Here is an 18,959-nt window from a genome sequence, read left to right as displayed (position 1 = left end):
TTGCACTAGGACGTTCCTTTGGTCTATCGCTCATTGTGAAACAGTTTTTCCTAAACTGTTGAGTACATATCAAGACCTATCTAAGGACAAATACTTAATATTTGTTATCTGAAACATGGGAGAGGGAAGAGAAAGAAAGACAGAGAGACAGAGAGACATACAGAGACAGTGAGACGGTATCTTACCAGAGAGAGCTTATTTTCTAGAGATAAAGAAAAATCTTATAAAAGTAATTTTGCATTTCTGATTTTTTTTTTCCAGGTGTTTCTCAGGCCATGTTCCCATGTGGTGTCTTGCCAACAAGTTGAGGTGGAACCCCTCTCAGCAGATGACTGGGAGATCCTGGTAAAGAAGAACCAAGTGCTAGCCTCCTGTAATATTAAACCACGTCTAAGCACAGTAGAGATTTCTGGGCGTCTTTACGTATTCTGAGTTAGTCTGGGTCATAAGAATGACTTGGTAGAAATCTACTGTATAACATGAGCACTACAGATGAGACAACCGTGCCGTATTTGGGGTTAATTCTAAATAAGCAGGCTTTAGCTTCCCTTGACACAGAAACAAAACAAGAAGAGGGTAGCTGAGATGTTGGATCTGCCATATGTGTCCCACAGCATCGTGTATGCTTTAGACATAACAATACACTTTAATGAAAGAGTGGACATTTCCATGCCAGGTATGGAATGGTCCGAATGCAGCCTGGTTTGACCTTTTTCTCTGTTGGTCCTAGGAGCTGCATGCCATTTCTCTTGAACAGCATCTTCTGGATCAAATTCGAATAGTTTTTCCTAAAGCTGTTGTTCCCATCTGGGTTGACCAGCAGACTTACATATTTATCCAAATTGGTAGGTGATATTGTAATATGTGCTGTCATTTTTCATACTAGAGTACCAAGTCCGAAGCTGAAGTGAACATGTACTAATGGGCTCTGTTTTCTACCCAGTTGCTCTGATGCCAGCTGCCCCTTATGGAAGACTAGAAACTAACACCGAGCTCCTCATTCAGCCAAAGACACGCCAGGCCAAAGAGAACACATTTCCAAAACCAGGCTATGCACCCGGACAATTTCATAGTTATGGACAAGAACAAAAAGAAGTGTCAAAAGAATTGGAAACCAGGCAGCTTCTCATGAACCCAGAGGCCGTTGCTGGGTCTAATGAAGCAGACCCACGCGTTCCCAGTGACTCAGCGTGGAGACCATACTGGTGGACTGTGCTAGGAAGCATATTTTCTTTCGGGCCTGACAACAAACAGGAGACATCCTGGGGATCACTGGAAATCAGTGCTTTCAAAACCATGCAGTCCCAGGCTGTTCCTCTAGAGGGCGTTTTCAGAGTAAGCCGGGTTCAGCCTCCTAGTGCGCAGGGCACGTCTGCTACCTCTGTGTTTCACAAACACGGCACCATTCATGTGTTTCCATGGGACCAAGAGTATTTTGATGTGGAGCCCAGCTTTACTGTGACCTATGGAAAACTGGTTAAGGTCTGTTCTCCAAAACAGCAGCAAGGCAAAACAAAGCAGAGTGCCCTGTCGCCTGAAAAAGAGAAGCACCGGTCGGAGTCGCCAGATCAGAAGCAGATTGGCTCAGACCACACTGAGGAAGCTGGCGAGGCCTGTGTGTTGAAGGTAGTCTGGAATGGACTTGAGGAGTTGAAGAATGCCACAAAGTTCACCAAAAGTCTAGAACCTCTCCACCTTGGGAAAGTCTGGGTTAGTATGTGGTTTAAAAGTTGGGGAGAAACTTGTTACGTAATCTTCCCCAAGATGAGAATAATACACACACACACACACACACACACACACACACACACACACACTACAACCAACATGATGAGAGAGAGAGAGTCTCTAAAAGTGTCTGTGTGGAGGGGGCAATGCCTCCAACCCCCTCCCTTTTTTTCTTAACATAGTATTTTTATTGATTATTTAGAAATTTCACATAATGCTTCCCCAGTCACATTCACTTCCCAGTCTCCCAGGTCCACCCCCACCTTGTGACCTCCCCCAAAACAAAACAAAAAAACAAAAAGAGAAAAGAAATGCCAAGTGCAGTTGGTGTTGCCCTTACCCCTGGGGCGTGGTCAGACCCCAGTGGCCAGCCCCTTCCCCACCCCGCCGGAAGCCGACACCTGAAGCTGCCCTGCAGCTTTCCTCTCAGCCCTTCTCTTTCAGTGCTTACTAATATTTGGGGAGATGCTTAAGAACACTTGTTGCTTTCGCAGAGGACCCGGGTTTGATTCCCAGCACCCATGTGATGGCTCACAGCCATCTGTAACTTCAGTCCCGGGGCATCCCATGCCCGCTTCTGGCTGCCATGGCACCAGGCATGCCTGTGAAATACAGACACACATACAGGCAGAACACACACACACAATTCTTCAAAAATGTTTAAAGAAAATTTGGACATCTTTAGTGAGATGAAATTTAAAGTGTACAATTTAATGTGTGCAAAAGTTGTTAGTGGTGTAATATTGTGTGATCGTTCCCATAATCTAAGTTTAGAATATTTTTCTTAATGGGAGTGGTAAATTTTACCCTTTACTTTTTGGACTGAATTTGTACCCATGGCAGATTGTCTGTGATTAGGTTGAACTACTCAGCTTTTTCAGTGGTTCTCAACTTTCACACACACACACACACACACACACACACACACACACACACACTTCTGAAATGGTTATAAACTATTGCTACAGTCTTGATGTTTATGTCTCCCCCAAACCAACATGTCAAAATCCTTCCCACAAGGTAATGGTGTTATGGGGTGAGACTATTAAGTTATACGGCTGAAGCCTTGAGAGCAGCTGATGTTCTTACGAGAGATGCCCACTCGACCTCCTTCTCTCCTCCTGCCAGGGGAGGACACAGTAAAAGTGTCCTCACATGCATGGCCGTGAGGAGAGCCTCACCAGCACCAGCTCTGCCAGTGCCTTGACCATAGACTTCCCAGTTTAGGAAACAGGAATGAATCTCTTGTTTGTCAGCCACCCAGGACATGGCATTTCCGTTAAAGCAGCTAAGCAGACTAAAGCAACTCTGAATTATTATGTTATGATCGCAGGATGACTTAGAAGTAATATCAATATTTAGGCTATGAAATATTTTAATCAGTCTTTGAACATATTTATATTCTTACTATTTATTTTTGAATTGCAGATCCCAGATGACCTGAGAAAGAGACTAAATATAGAGCTGCATGCAGTAGTCAGGATAACTCCACTGGAAACCACGCCTAAGATCCCAAGATCTCTGAAATTACAACCTAGAGAGAACTTAGTGAGTCCAAATATATGTTGTATCAAAATTCTTTTATGGATGTTACAGAGTTTCTCATTGTTCATTAATAAGAATGTCCTTTTTTTATTGTGTTAAAAGTCATGTAACATGGTATTTTAACCATTTTCTTATATTCATAATGCTGTGCATCCATGACCATTTCCAAAGTGTTTCTATCACCACAAACACTCTGTGCCATTAGACAATGACCCCCACTGAGCACCTGCAGTCCACCTTCTGTCTGTGAGGTTACTTCTTCTAGATACTGTGGAGAAATGGAGTCAGACAGCATTTGTCCTGTGTATCTGACTTACTTCATTTCACATAATGTTTTCAAGGTACCTCCATATTGTGGGATGCATCAGAACTTCATTCTGTAATCTAGTGGATAATATTTCATTATCTACACACACACACACACACACACACACACACACACACACACACACACAAACACACCACTAGGCTTTTTCTTTCGGGCCACCAACCTGTAGTGGGTAGCCATTCCAGCTTTGATCTGGAAGTTCCAACCCCCATTGAGGCTTCGGTAACTGTCACGCCTACATGGCGGGCCGAGAGAGGACCCTGAAGACCCGAAATCCGGATGTGGGGGCTCTCTTGGTTCCTGGACCCTGGACGCCTATCCCTTCGCTTGTAAGTTACCCCACAAAATAAACCTCCCTTTTAACTACATGGAGTGGCCTTAATTTCACCAATACCAACCAGCTCCCAGATCACGACACAGAGACTTACTAGTTTTGAATGCTCAGCCTAGCTTAGGCACATTTCCGGCTAGCTCTTTTAATTTAAATTAACCTGTTTATCTATCTGCCTTTTGCCTCAGGGATTATGATCTTTCTTGCTTCTGTGTATCTTACTTTTGCTGCTTCTCTGTGTCTGCCTGGCTTCTTGCCCTGGGCATGTCCCTCGTTCTCTCCTCCTTCTTTCATTCTTCCCTTCTCTTCTCTCTGAGCCTAGATGTCTCCTCCTGTTTATTCTCTCTGCTTTCCAGCCCCACCTATCCTTTCTCTGCCCAGCTGCTGGCCATTCAGCTCTTTATTAGACCAGTCAGGTGCCTTAGGCAGGCAAGGTAAAACAGCAACACATCTTTACATAATTGAACAAGTGCAGCACAAACAGATGTGACGCATCTTTACATAATTGAACAAGTGCAGCATAAACAAATGCAACACATCTTTACATAATTGAACAAGTGCAACATAAACAGATGTGACGCGTCTTTACGAACAAGTGCAGCACAAACAGATGGGACACATCTTTACATAATTGAACAAGTGCAGCATAAACAGATGGGACGCATCTTTGCCCAGGTAAAACAATATTCTACAACACATACACATATTTGTTTATCCATCCAGGTATTCATGGACATTTAGATGGTTTCTACTCATTGGCTCTTGTGATTAATGCTGCAGGGATCAGTGAAGTACAAGTATCTATCTGATTCTCTGTTTTCTGTCCCTTGGGTGTATACCTAGACGTGAGACTGTGTGGGCCAATAACATGCTTAATTTAAGAAGCAAAGAAATTGTTAATAAGCAAATATAGATGTATCCATGCAAATATGAGTATTCTGTCTTCTTTTTAGGTTTTTCAAGACAGGGTTTCTCTGTGTAACAGCCATCCAGCAACTCACTCTGTAGACCAGGCTGGCCTCAAATTCACGTAGATCTGCCTTTCTCTGCCTCCCGAGTGCTAGGATTAAAGGTGTGCGCCACCATGCTGGGCTCTGTCTTTTTTTTTTTTAATTGATATTTTGAAGTTGGGGTGTAGCTCAATTGGGTAGTGTTTGTCTAGCATGCATGAAGTCTGGGTCTGATCCTCAGACACATAATCAGGAATGGGGATGCATACCTGTTAGTACCAGCACCTGGGTGATGGAGGCAGGAGGTTCAGAAGTTCAAGTTCACCTTCAGCTCCACAGAGAGTTCAAGGCCAGCCTAGGCTGCATGAGAAGATGGTGTCCTTTCTCAGTTAGCCTCCTGTTGGTAGTGATCGGGTTCTAAACTGAGTTTGGCCAGCAGGTGTGAACGACACAAAGAGAAAGAACAGAAATAGACCTGTTTGAGAAATGGGAGAGTAAAGATTGACTCAGCTGGGAAAATAGTCATTTTGTGTGTGTGTGTGTGTATGTGGGCTCACAGGTGTGTGTGCGTGGCACGTAGAAGCCAGAGGATAGCCTCTGCTCTCAGTCCCTAAGTACCATCCACTTGGTTTTTTGAATCGTGGTCTCTCATTGGCCCGCCATGTGGCAAGCACACTCTGCTCACTAGCCAGCCTGGGGCCCTAGGAATCCACCTGTCTCCTCACCGCAGAGCTGGGACTACAGCCATGGGTTATCACACCTGGACTTTTTGTTTGTTTTGATTTTTTTTGTTTCTTGAGGCAGGGTTTCTCTGTTTAGCCCTGGCTGTCCTGGAACTCACTCTGTAGACCAGGCTGGCCTCAAACTCACAGAGATCCACCTGCCTCTGCCTCTCAAGAGCTGGGATTAAAGGCATGCGCCACCACCCTCAGGTACTCATGCTTGAAAACTATCATCCCAATCCCATATGAATTTTTATTTTTCTAGTAATATTATTGAATGTCAATTATTGCCAGATGAGTTTTTAATTTTTAAATTAACTGAATTTTAATTTAAAAACTTTAAAAATTAGCAATGGTTTTCTTATAATTTATATTAACCTTTGAACAATTAACACTGTACTCATTTAGTAAGGCTAGGCTGTGGTACTTGCTCACTCTTCTGTCCTTTTCTCTGGCAGCCTACAGATGTGAGGGAAGAAGATGTAAAAACCGTGTTCTCGTCATGGCTACAGCAGTGTGCTACCACCATGCTTCCTTTGGTAGTCTCAAAGGAAGAATGTATTAAGCTGGGAATTAAAGATGGTGGGTAAAAGCGTTATTTTGTTTTTCCTGTTGAAATAATTATAACATCTAAATTTTTTGTTTTGTTTTGATTTGGTTTTTCAAGACAAGGTTTCTCTCTGTAGCTCTGGCTATCCTGGAACTCACTATGTAGACCAGGCTGGCCTCGAACACACAGAGATCTGCCTGCCTCTGCCTCCCAAGTGCTGGAATTAAAGGTGTGTGCCACCATACCTGGCTAGCTTGAAAAAGAATTTTAATTGTTTTTCCAACTTACGTCACATTTGAACAGTGAAACATAACAGTGTTAAAGAATGTCTTTAATTTAAATACGTTTGATATTTCAAATAAAATTATTTCCTCTTGGTTTCAGTTCTAACTCTCCATTTATCACTTTCTTCTTCATAGGGTTGAAAGAGTTCTCTCTGAGTATAGTTCATTCTCAGGAAAAAGAAAAGGAAAAAGGAAAGACTGTCTTTGTGTTGAGTGCCATTCTGCTGCAGAAGATCTCAGTACAAGTAATTACATCCTATTGATATGTAATAAAGCAATATTTGTCATCTGTGACTAATCAAGTATGAGTTTCTGTCTGGAAGCTTATATCCAGAACTGCATTAGAAACCCCATGAGAAGAGTAAGGAATAACTTGATTTTAAATATTTTGCTCTATAATTTATCTAAATAAAATATTGATTTATCCTAAATGTAAACATTGGTTAAGCACAATTAAGTTTCAGAATTACTGTTGATTGTGTAAACTGGTAAATGGGTCATGATTTGAAGTTCTGTGTATTAAACAGATGAAGATTTAGTTTTAGAGGACTGATTTTAAAAGTTCATATTTTGGGGCCAGTGCGAAGGCTTAGTGGGTTAAGGTGTTTGCATGCAAGCCTGGTGACCCGAGTTCAGTCCCAGGGAGCCACGTAAACGGTGGAAGAGAGAGCCAGTTCCACCGACATTGTCCTCTGACCTCCACGTGTGCACGTGAGCCGCCGCCTCATTGTAGTGCGCACACACACACACACACACACACACCCCATACACCAAAGTTGTCCTCTGACCTCCACATGTGCACTGTGGTACATAAGCAACCTCCTTGTTGAGGTGTACACACCCACATGTACACAAATAATAATTTAAATTTTTTAAAATTCATGTTTTTACCTGCCATTTTGTTATATTTTGACAATTGTTAAAACTCTCCACTCTTTACAAATAGCACCTTACTTTTCTTCCTGAAGCAACTAAGTACGCAAGGTTTTAGGATATTGTGTCTAGTTCTATTTGCTGCCGTGGAACTGAAGCTGGGCCAGTCGTTCAGAATTTCAGTGGTTTGGAATTAGCCACAGTTTCTTCATCTTTGAAATGTGATTGAGGGAAAACCCATCAGAAAGGAGCAAATGTCAGATCTGTGGGGATTTAATTATGACACAGTGACAGAACTCTGTCATCAGACGGCTCCAGTCTTCCTGCTGCTGTCCATAACTACCTGTGGTCCACGTGTGAGTGCTGTGTTGGGGATTTCAGGCCACAGTCTTGGGGACAGCATGCACTTTGTAACAGTTGGTGATTCTTTCTTCTGGGACTCAGGAAACAAGCAAAAGACCTAACTTTGAAATGTAAAACTGGCTTCTCCTTGCTGCTGTAGGTCCTTCTAGAGCCTATGATAAGAGAAGAAAACAGTGAGGATATTGACTTTCTTCTTCCCTTTTTAAAGCTGAACTCTCTGGGGTAAGAGGTTACGGCCGAATTAGTATGTTTACAGACTGCTTTGGATTCTCTCTGGCAGGCTTCTATGTGCACGTGGGACAGTGACCAGGGATTCCAGTGGAAAGTCTTTCTAATGCATTGGAAGATAGTTTTCAAGGATTATTTCTGTCCTCACACATAGGTTAGAAATGTGCCTTGTCTCTCTAGGTAGCTAGTTTTATTAGAGATCCTATTTCGAGAATTGACTTGTGAGAAAAAAAGTTAACCAAATACCACCTAACTGACCATGTACTTGACCAAAACAGTAGTTATCAAAACAATAAAAGCCTTTTAATAGCTAAATCTAAAACATTGGTTGAGTGGTAAAAAATATTTCAAATTAAGTTATTCCTTCACTGTTTTATTGTAATAATTAGGATTTTTAAATATTTTCTCTTCTTTTCAGAAAAAAAAATCTGAAAAAGAAGCTGTCTTGGTTTCTTTATTTATGTGCTAAGAGTGGCAGCCATAGAAGTGTTAGCGTGAGAATTCATGTGCTTATACTAGGTGCAGGAGCAATTTAATTTTCTACCATTTTAGTGAGAAAAAATGAAACCTTTAAGAAGATTAGATGCAACAGTGTGCATTACTATGAAGTAAAATCTCTTTGGATCCCACTCTCAGAAGGTTTTGTTCCATTTCTGTTTTCATGAATAAAATCATGGTAGAGATCAAGAAATAGTGTTAGGTTCAATGTTTGTATGACAGGTAGAAGCTAGATTTCAAAGGGAAATTTAAGAGGAGCCAAGGTTTTGACTATCCCAATAAGCCCTGCTGAAGCACCTGTTTATGATAATATTGATGACCGAACTAAAATTGGGGGGTGGGAGTGTTTAGGTGTGTTAGCAGATCCAATAAGTGACTTTTAGAACAAAACTGGTTACCAAAATGCTTTAGATGTTAGACTAATGTTTAAAAGCTGCACATAAGCTACAGTATGTTCTTGTAAGTGCAGGAGAACTTCTAAGACTTTACCCCTTAAACATCGCTAGCTTGCCCAGGAAGGAGAGCATCAGCCTTTTATAGCTAGGTCTTACTTTATAGCTGCTTTGGGCTTTGTTACATAAGAATTTTTGTGTTTTGCAGCGGAGTGAATTCCTTAGGTATATCCGCCATGGAGCACATCACTCACAGCCTTCTGGGACGCCCTTTGTCTCGGCAGCTGATGGCCCTCGTCGCAGGACTTAGGAACGGCGCTCTTTTGATCACTGGAGGAAAGGTATTCGGTTCAAATGTGCTCCTTTTCACGAGCTAGTAGCCTTTCACTCTTATCTCTTTGGATTTTGCTTATGTATTTTGAAGAGCTTCTAATACATTATAGGGAAAGCAATCATACATTCATTAATATTTTTGTATGCCTGTTAGGTATGAGGGAAGTCATCATGAATTCTTAGACCCTCTGTACCATTTTCTATATCAATTGATAAGATTATATGATTTTTGGTGTCTAGGATATTGATGAGGCTGTTGATAGTATTGATATTTTCTGAAAAAATCCCACTTGGCTGTGGTGATTGGTGCTTGCTGTCATTTTGTTTAATTTTTTAATCTGCATTTATGGGAGACACTCGTCTACAGTGCCTGCCTCTGTCCTGCCTTTGTGTGGTTTTGCTCTCAGTGTATTACAGGCTCATGATGATCTGTCAAGTGTTGTGGGGAAGGAACTGTAAGGTGACTTTCAGTCATTCTTTATTTTTTTTTTTATTTTTTTTTTTTTTTGGTTTTTCATGACAGGGTTTCTCTGTGTAGCTTTTGTGCCTTTCCTGGAGCTCACTTGGTAGCCCAGGCTAGCCTTGAACTTACAGAGATCCGCCTCGCTCTGCCTCCTGAGTGCTGGGATTAAAGGCGTGCACCACCACCGCCCGGCTACTTTCAGTCATTCTTTAAATGCTTGGTAAATCTGCAGCAAACCCATCCCACCTGGGGAGTCCTTAGTGCAGAGCCTTTAAATGACATATTCTTAGTGGTTGCAGGACTGCTTAGGCAGGCCGCTTCATCTTGACTGACAAGCACTTGATGGTTTTTAGAGGTTTGGTCCAGTTCTTCTACGATGTCAAATTCGTGACCATAAAGTTATTTGCTTATTATCCTTTGATTCCAGGTTCCTGCAGGTTCTGTTGTACTACCCTGTTTCCTGACACCAGGGATGTGTCTTCTCTTTTTAACTTTTTACTGTCCTGGTTGAGATCCCTGACCTCTTAAAGAGGCTTACTGTCTTATTCTCTACCAATGCTGTGTTACTTCCTGTGCCCAAAGACTGGTGTGTTGGGCATTGGAGAGATGTTTCATTGGTTAAAAGTGCTTACTGCTTTTGCAGAGGGCTGGAGCTGGGTTCCAGCACCCACATTGGGTCGCTCACAATCACCTGTGACTCCAGCTCCAGATGATGCAGTACTCTCTTCCAATCTCCTCAGGCACCTGCACTCATGTGTACATTACACACACACACACACACACACACACACTTAAAAAATCGGTCTTTCACATAATCTTAAAAAATACACTCAATCTTTTAAAAACAAACAAAAACACAGTGTGGTCTTGGTTAGTCATATTGCTTTTATAATTATAGAAATTTAAAGTTTCTTCATTTCTCTTCATGCCATTTAATAACTGTTTCTTATTGCTAGTCCAGTTTCTTTCTCCTATCTTACTTAAACAAAGAAACCATTCTTTGTCATTTTTTAAAAGATTTATTTTATGAACATGATGCTCTATCTGCATGTATACCTGTATGCCAGAAGAGGGCACGAGATCCCATTACAGATGGTTGTGAGCCACCATGTGGATGCTGGGACTTGAACTCAGGACCTCTGGAAGAGCAGCTCTTAACCATTGAACCCACTGAGCCATCTCTCCAGCCCCTCTTTGGCATTTTTTAAATGACCACATCATCATGGTAGAATACTTATTTTTAAAAAGTCTTACCCCACTGTCTCCAGAAGCAGTCTTTGACGTCCTTCCTAGAGCAGGACAGTCAGTAGAACGGAGGTCTTGGGTTTACATGTCATCTCTATAACGAGCTTATTAGTGTTTAAGTTGGAAGTTTGGTTTCTCATCTTTGTTCTTTGGGTTATCCTCACTTAAGGGAGAGGAAACATACATGAGAAGTTCCTTACAAATGTGAATTACTCTGAGCTGGAAGAAAAGGCCCTCTGGGCAGGTGATGATGATATATCTGGTCTACAGTCCAGCACCCCTAATTGTCTTAGTCTTTGAAATCCATTAAATTTAAATGTGGGCTGGGCAGTGGTGGCACACGACTTTTTTTTTTTTTTTTTTGTTTTGTTTTGTTTTGTTTTTCGAGACAGGGTTTCTCTGTGTAGCTTTGCGCCTTTTCCTGGAACTCACTTGGTAGCCCAGGCTGGCCTCGAACTCACAGAGATCCGCCTGGCTCTGCCTCCCGAGTGCTGGGATTAAAGGCGTGCGCCACCACCGCCCGGCTGGTGGCACACGACTTTAAGGGAGGCAGAGGCAGGCGGATCTCTGTGAGTTCAAGTTCAGCCTGGTCTACTGAGCAAGATCCAGGATAGCCAGGACTACACAGAGAAACCCTATCTCGAAAAAACAAAACCAAACAAACAAACAAATTAAGTGTGGTATTAATTCTATAAAAGATAATGATGATAGTACTTATTTGCTGAGAAACTCCAAATTTTAGGTTTCTTATGTCAAATTTTGCTAGTTTTTGCTAGTAATCAAAACAAAATATTTGAACTGATACTACATTGTTGGACTTCAGAGAAATGACAGCAAGAAGAAGTGATAATAGATTGAAAGAAGAAACTGATAAAAGAACTATAAAGACCCAGCGGATTTGGACATGCCTAGAGGACACTTAGAAGTGTGCTGCCTTCTGATGCCATAATTGTGCTTCTTTCTAAAGGCATACTAACAGATCACCAAACATGTCTTTGTTTGGATGTTTGTTCTGACTTGATGATGGCTAAAATTGGGAGGAGTGTAAATATAAAGGATAGAGAAGTAACTTTTGTTTGTTTGGTTGGTTTTGGTTTTTTGTTTGTTTATTTTTTTGTTTTTTCAAGACAAGGTTTCTCTGTGTAGCCCTGGCTATCCTGGAATTTGCTCTGTAGACCAGGCTGGCCTGGAACTCACAGAGATCCACCTGCCTCTGCCTCCGGAGTGATGAGATTAAAGACATGCACCACCACTGCTGGGCAAGAAGTAACTTGCTAAACAGCTTAAGTAAAAACATGAAATTATAAAATTTCATTAATGACTTAGTTCTGTTTTTATAAATTTGTAGAAATACAGAATGCTTAGAAGAATGAAAAGCATTAAAACAACTGCTCTATGGTGGAATGACTACATACATTCTTTTCACCTTTCTTTACTAAGTATAATTGTTTTTAATCTTTGCATACTATTTTAGAATGAGAGAGAACCAAAGCTTGCATTTGAATGCTCATTGATTGTAAGCCAGTGGCGTGTTCTTTGTTCTTATATCAAAGTAGACAATCCTGGCGACTGAATTGTCTCTCAAGGGCTATGCTCAAGGCCTGTAATCCCAGCCACTCCAAAGGCTGAGGCAGGGGGATCTTAAGTTCAAGGCTAGATTGGCCAACATGATAAGACCTAATCTTATAAAACATGCTATATAATCATGTTCATCACAGGAAAAAAGTGTCTGAAGGTTGTATTCCACATTAATTGGTAGTCACAGTAATGGCTATAAATCATTAAGAAAGTATTAATTAAAATTACTTAGTACAAGATATATTAATAATCTACTTTTCTCATTAAAATCATTGAAATTAAATAAAAATATGCCTTAGTTATTTCAAAATTATTTTTATTTTTTTTTGGTTTTTCGAGACAGGGATTCTCTGTGTAGCTTTGTGCCTTTCCTGGATCTCTCTTTGTAGACCAGGCTGGCCTCGAACTCACAGAGATACACCTGCCTCTGCCTCCCGAGTGCTGGGATTAAAGGCGTGTGCCACCACCGCCCAGCCTATTTTATATATTTCAAATATATATATTTATATATTAGTCATGTCTTGTAACAATAAAGTATTATTTTTAATTGGTTTTAAATAAATGTTAGAAGTTGTATTAACTAGCAAGTGTAGAAACGGGTGTATTTCTGTCTACGCATTGTAATGAACACAGGGTACCTAACTCATTAGCAGAGTGAAACAAGAGCCATAGTAAGTGGCACAGAACCCCACACTGCAACTGGATCGGTGTCTGCGCATCAGTTGATGAGGCTGCGTCTCGGTGGCTGCTGCACTGACAAGAGCTACTTCCGTAATTAGATCTGTTCTGAGTTCTGATGCAGCACTTGTTTTCCAGGGGAGTGGGAAGTCAACCTTAGCCAAAGCCATCTGTAAGGAAGCCTGTGACGTACTAGATGCCCATGTGGAGACAGTCGACTGTAAAGCTTTACGAGGTAGGAATGAGCTTCAACATAAATCCCCCTTCATAGACAGGATTGCATTATTAGTGCTATTAATAGATACAGTACTTTTAAACTTTTATTTGTGTCATTTAGTTATTGAAAATCCTTAGAAATCTGGAAGCTAGGCATGGTGGCTCACACCTTTAACCCCAGCACTCAGAAGGCAGAGACAGGAGATCTCTGTGAGTTCAAGGCCATCCTGGTCTACAGAGCCAGTTCCAAGACAGCCAGGTCTACACAGAGAAACCCTGTTTTGAAAAACAAAAAAATCCTTAGAAACTTGAAGGCTTTGGCCTTTGATGTTTGTGATAAAATCCTTAAGACTCTGTTTGACAATTTGAGGGAAGCCGTTTTTTAAAGTGAAAGTTCCGTAGCCTGTGTTCCTGGAAATACCAACAAATGCCACTCCAAGTGTTTAGAGTACTCTATTAAATCTGTAATGACCTTTGAATTGCTGTGGGAAACGGGTACATTTCAAGGCTGGGAGGGCAAGTGGGTGGCTTTGGGTGACAATGAGCAGAATTACAATTGACCTTGTATCACTTGCGTGTTTTTTAAACATTTCTAACATTTCCATTATTATCTGTTCCATTAAAACAAGAGGTTGGAACTGTTTCTCTGGACAATTAGCTTCTTTCTGGGTTTCTACTAACACCCGGCTCCTGGCTTGTCTTTACTGTTCATGTTTTTTACCTAGTGCATAATAAGAAAATAAAAAATCACATTGGATGGATGGATGAAATTCTCAAAAGATAAATAAAAAATATGCATTTTAAGGCAAAATAAAGATAGCTTTGAAAACTCAATACTTCCTTTGCTAAAAGGAGGTTTTAATCCTGCTTGAAGCCCTGTGAAAAAAACAACTTAGAACTAAGTATCAGCGAACCTCTGCATTAGCTTGTAGACCTGTAAACTTTCTGTCTTCTGGAAATTAACTTTGTCCCATACCTGGACCAAACCTGAAACCAAGTGCGTCCTTCCCTCTGGGAACTCCAGGGTCTCCCGCAACTGCTAGGGTGTGACTCCGCTCCTGAGCCCTTACTCTGGTTTGTGTTTTCTGTGTCCTGTGTGTCTCACGACTGTCAGCCACCTGGACTCTGGACTGAGACAGTGCACGCAGCCAAAGGTCAGGACAGCACATCCCCTCCCTTGTGATACACGTTGGCACGTTGAGTCCTTGGAGACTTACGAGTTGAATGTGTCGATGTTTATCAAGTTTTTGATTGGTATGGTAGTAAAACACGGGTTTAATTTTTGTAGATAAACTGATATTGAGTTCTTCTGTTCCTTTCAGAGGAACCTGAACTTCCGGTCCGTGGAATAACACTGACATCGTGTCTTCTGTGTGTGTAGGAAAAAGGCTAGAAAGCATACAGAAAGCCCTGGAGCTGGCTTTCTCAGAGGCGGCCTGGAGGCAGCCATCTGTCATTCTGCTGGACGACCTGGACCTCATTGCCGGCCCGCCCACTGCCCCAGGACAGGAGCACAGCCCTGAAGCCGTGCAGAGCCAGCGCCTCGCACATGGTAATGTGGTAATGCTAATGCGTCCCCTCCCGGTTAGGAGCTTTTCACCTGTCAGTCAGGTTCTCATTTTAATGGTAAATCTTTTTTTTTTTTTTTTCACATTTTTATTAGTTTTATTTATTTCTCACTTGTGCATTTGTTGGGGTGGCACCCATGTGCCCACGTGTACATGTGGAGGTCAGAGGACAGTTCTCAGGAGTCTCTCCTTCCTCCACGTGGGTCTTGGAGAGTGAAGTAAGGTCGTCAGGCTCGGTGGCACGTGACCAGCTGCAGAGCCATCTCACTGGCCCTAAAGCTGCCATCTTGAGGAACTAAGGTGTATGCTCGTTGTGTGTTCTTTGGGTCCTGGTAGCATTCTCCATCTCTGTATCAGGAAATGGCAGAGCCAGAGCAGTGAAAACCCTGCGACTTCATGGCTGGCGGTCCCTCTCGCTTCTGTTTCTTTAACAGATGCTTGTTGAATACTTTCTTTATTCAGCCTTCTCAAAGTCGGGGGAGCAGAGGAAGCAATTTCAGTGCAGAACAGTGCTACTAATGGTGGCTGCTGTACAGAGTGTAGTTTCTGGAAGAAGGCTTGCCTTGGGTGTACACGTGGGAATCTCCTGATTTTATAAGTCAGCAAATAGAAAGTGACAGAGACAAGTAATTGGGCCAGGTTAACTGACTAGAAGGTGGCAAGATGACTCTCCTGGAAGAGTGTGTAGTGTGTTGTGTGAACATCTAACCCAAAGGGAGAGTGAGGTAAGCCACGGCATCTTGGTAACTGCGTTTTAATGGAAAGGTGAAAATTAACAAGCAGCAAAGGAAGTGTAGTTCACAGGGAAAGGTGCTGAGGTGCAAGAGATTTCAGAACCTTGAGGAGTGCACCATTCATTGTAGCTTAGAGTGTGACAGGAGACCTGGTGGGCAGGGAGGGCTGCAGGGGTTGATGGCATTGCCTCATGGTTCTGCAGAGCTGAAGCCAGCACAAAACACAGACAGGAGTGGCTGGCAGTGGATTAAGTAGGGTTGCTCTCAAAGTGTGAGTTCTGTGTCTCCTGTAGACACCTGTTGACACCTAGACACCGCTGTTAGTCTCGTGTGTGAGCAAGTGCCGTATACAAGCTCCTAGACACCGCTCTGTTAGTCTCGTGTGTAAGGAAGTGCCGTATACAAGCTCCAAATGCCCTCTGTTAGTCTCTATGCAGGAAGGCTGCAGATCTCTGGATCGGGACTCAGAGATATGTTATTAATGCTTATTTTAGTTCACATCTCCTCAGACAAACATCGCCAAGCCTTGAATTATCCAGGAAGTGTTAGAAACACTATGCCTGTTCTGCTAAATAACCATGATATAGTATGGACACTAATTATCCTTCTAGAATATTCATTTCTGAGATGCCTTTGTATTTCTGATTCATTTACTTTATAAGATCGGGGAGTACAGAACCTCAGTAGACATGTCCTGAGTTTACAGAACCTCCTACACTCCCATTTGATTCAACAGATAGATCACTGAATGGGTAGAATTAATGCTTTTAAAAACGTGAAGGAGCTGTTTCATCTTAACATTACGTTATTAGTGAATATACAGCTTTGAATGTTCATGTTTTTTTCCCCTGAACTTTATGTTGTATTACTTCATTCTAGCTTTGAACGATATAATCAAGGAGTTTGTTTCTATGGGAAGTTTGATTGCACTCATCGCCACGAGCCAATTCCAACATTCCCTACATCCTTCACTTGTTTCTGCTCAAGGAATTCACACATTTCAGTGTGTCCAGAACATTCAACCTCCTAATCAGGTAATCTGAGACTTACAAAGGTTATTGAGCTGTGTTCTTTTCTTAGAAATTGCTTTTGTTTTCAAAGTTACTGCTTCTAGGAGATTGTGCATATATTTAAGAGCAACATGTGCATTTTGTGAGCACAGAGTATACTCATCTGAAATGTTTCGTACTTGCTAAGGAAATGGCTTTCTTGAAGTCAGTATTTCTTTTGAATGAGGATGAAATGAAATGTAGACATCTTTTCATTTGATGAACCATCCCTGCCCACTTTGGACCTTATGCTCACCAAGCATGTAGTGACCATGAGCAGAGGACATGTGCTCAGGCTGGTAGACACTGGAGACATTTAAGAATCTTAAGATTCTCGCCCAGTGTCTATTCTAAATGTTCAGACTCTTTGCCATTTAACTGTTATTGAAAAGCAGAAGTATTTACCTGTTATTCTGTGTCACAGAGGGCTGAGCTCTGTGGTAAAGAACTCACAGTGGTGAAGAGCTTGCCTAGCATGTGCAAGAACCCTGGGTTCAGTCCTCAGCACCAAAAAAGCAAAGAAAAAATAGTGATATTGGTTGTCTGAGTTAGGGTAACCATTGCTGTGATGAAACACCATGACCAAAAGCAACTTGAAGAGGAAAAGGTTTATTTTGCTCACAGTTTCATATGACAGTTCATTGTCAAAAGTAGTGAGGGCAGGAATTCAAACAGGGCAGGATCCTGCAGGCAGGAGCTGATGCAGAGGCCATGGAGGGTGCTGCTTGCTGGCTTGCTTCTGTGGCTTACTCAGCCTGCTTTCTTATAGAACCCAGGACTACCAGCCCAGGGATGGCACCACCCACCAAGGGCTGGGGCCTCCCCATCAATCAGTAATTAAGAAAATGCACAACAGACTTACCTACATTTCTAAAATGTTATAACAAAAACCAAACAAAAAAAAAAACCTCTTAAGAGCCAGATGTTACCTAAAATGCTCCTTATTGGAGAAAGAAGTGGCAATCTTGTATCAGTGTGTTTTTAGACAATTTACTGAGGAATTTCTGCTTGAAGTCTAATTTTAGACCATACACAGAAGTACAGCCTCCGGTAGGATCATGGCAGAGCAAAGAGTTGCTTATGATTTTGAAGGGAAAGGCTGGAACCAACCCTGACATCTAATTACTGTTAGCTTCGGCTTAACAATTAGAGGCCTCTTGCTCACATCCGGTGGGTGTGGGAGTACATGTTCAGGCAGCCAGGAGCTGCACATGCTCGGAGTGACAGAATTACCTGCCAGAGTGCTTGGGGCACAACAGCAGGCTGAACCATGTAGTGTGGGGGTTTGGCAGTCTGTACCATCTCAGTTTCTGTAACTGCACTCCGTGATGTTTACATACCGATGAAATTGCCTGGTGAGGCATTTCTCGGGTCATATTCCCATTGCTAGGTGACATATAACTGGTGAAATGTACCATTGGAAAATTAATAATCTGAATTTTGTGGTTTTTTCCCAAGGAACAAAGATTTGAGATTCTGTATAACGTCGTGAAAAATAAACTGGGCTGCGGTATAAACAAGTCCCCTGACTTGGACCTGCAGTGGATAGCTAAAGAAACCCAAGGGTTTGTGGCTAGAGACTTGACTGTCCTCGTGGACAGAGCCATACACTCTCGCCTCTCTCGTCAGCACATCTCCACCAGGGAAGGTATCTGTACCCCAAACCCCAAACTTCTTTCTGTTGTGGGAATGTGGGCATAGCAGAGCAAGAATTACATGCTTCTGCTTCATAAGGTATTTGAGTAGAAATCTGGCATTTCCAGCCAGTATTACAGCATATTTTAAAAATGAATTGGGCTTGGAGATGCATGTCTTTAATCCCATCACGTAGGAGGCAGAGGCAAACTGATCTCTGAGTTTGAGGCTAGCCAGCGCTACCTAGTGAGAGCTAAAAATTAAAAAAAAAAAAAATTTTTTTTTTCTTGTTTTGAACAGAATTGACTTTAACAACATCAGACTTCCAAAAGGCTCTCCATGGGTTTCTTCCTGCTTCTCTGAGAAATGTCAACCTGCATAAACCTAGAGACCTGGGCTGGGACAAGATTGGTGGATTACATGACGTTCGGCAGATACTCATGGATACTATCCAGTTACCAGCCAAGGTAAGGTCAAATATACACACACACACACACACACACACACACACACACACACACACACACACCCCAAGTCCTAATAGCCAGAAGAAACCTGACCCACTGGCTATGGCTTTATTTGTTAGCTTATACACTTTCCCTTCGATTGACAAGGATTTACTGAGTTACCAAAGAAATGGGTTTTTCTAACTACTTGATATTTTCTCT

General features: G+C 41.9%; 1 protein-coding gene across 2 annotated transcripts in view; it reads left to right on the top strand.

The window, feature by feature from the left end:
• Pex1 (peroxisomal biogenesis factor 1) overlaps positions 1-18,959 on the top strand; it is a 43,606-nt gene that overhangs the window by 10,843 nt on the left and 13,804 nt on the right. For both annotated transcript variants that reach the window (XM_059257331.1, XM_059257330.1), the window contains exons 3-15: positions 262-345; positions 731-845; positions 944-1,710; positions 3,157-3,276; positions 6,063-6,186; positions 6,574-6,683; positions 7,814-7,896; positions 9,001-9,133; positions 13,228-13,324; positions 14,687-14,857; positions 16,487-16,641; positions 18,115-18,304; positions 18,592-18,758. In XM_059257331.1, coding sequence (XP_059113314.1) covers positions 262-345; positions 731-845; positions 944-1,710; positions 3,157-3,276; positions 6,063-6,186; positions 6,574-6,683; positions 7,814-7,896; positions 9,001-9,133; positions 13,228-13,324; positions 14,687-14,857; positions 16,487-16,641; positions 18,115-18,304; positions 18,592-18,758 — 2,316 coding nt within the window. The remainder of the gene's footprint in view (positions 1-261; positions 346-730; positions 846-943; positions 1,711-3,156; positions 3,277-6,062; positions 6,187-6,573; positions 6,684-7,813; positions 7,897-9,000; positions 9,134-13,227; positions 13,325-14,686; positions 14,858-16,486; positions 16,642-18,114; positions 18,305-18,591; positions 18,759-18,959) is intronic.

This window comes from Peromyscus eremicus, chromosome 3, assembly GCF_949786415.1.
Source record: "Peromyscus eremicus chromosome 3, PerEre_H2_v1, whole genome shotgun sequence".
NCBI classification, from domain to species: Eukaryota; Metazoa; Chordata; class Mammalia; order Rodentia; family Cricetidae; genus Peromyscus; species Peromyscus eremicus.
This window is presented reverse-complemented; position numbering and strand designations above follow the sequence as displayed.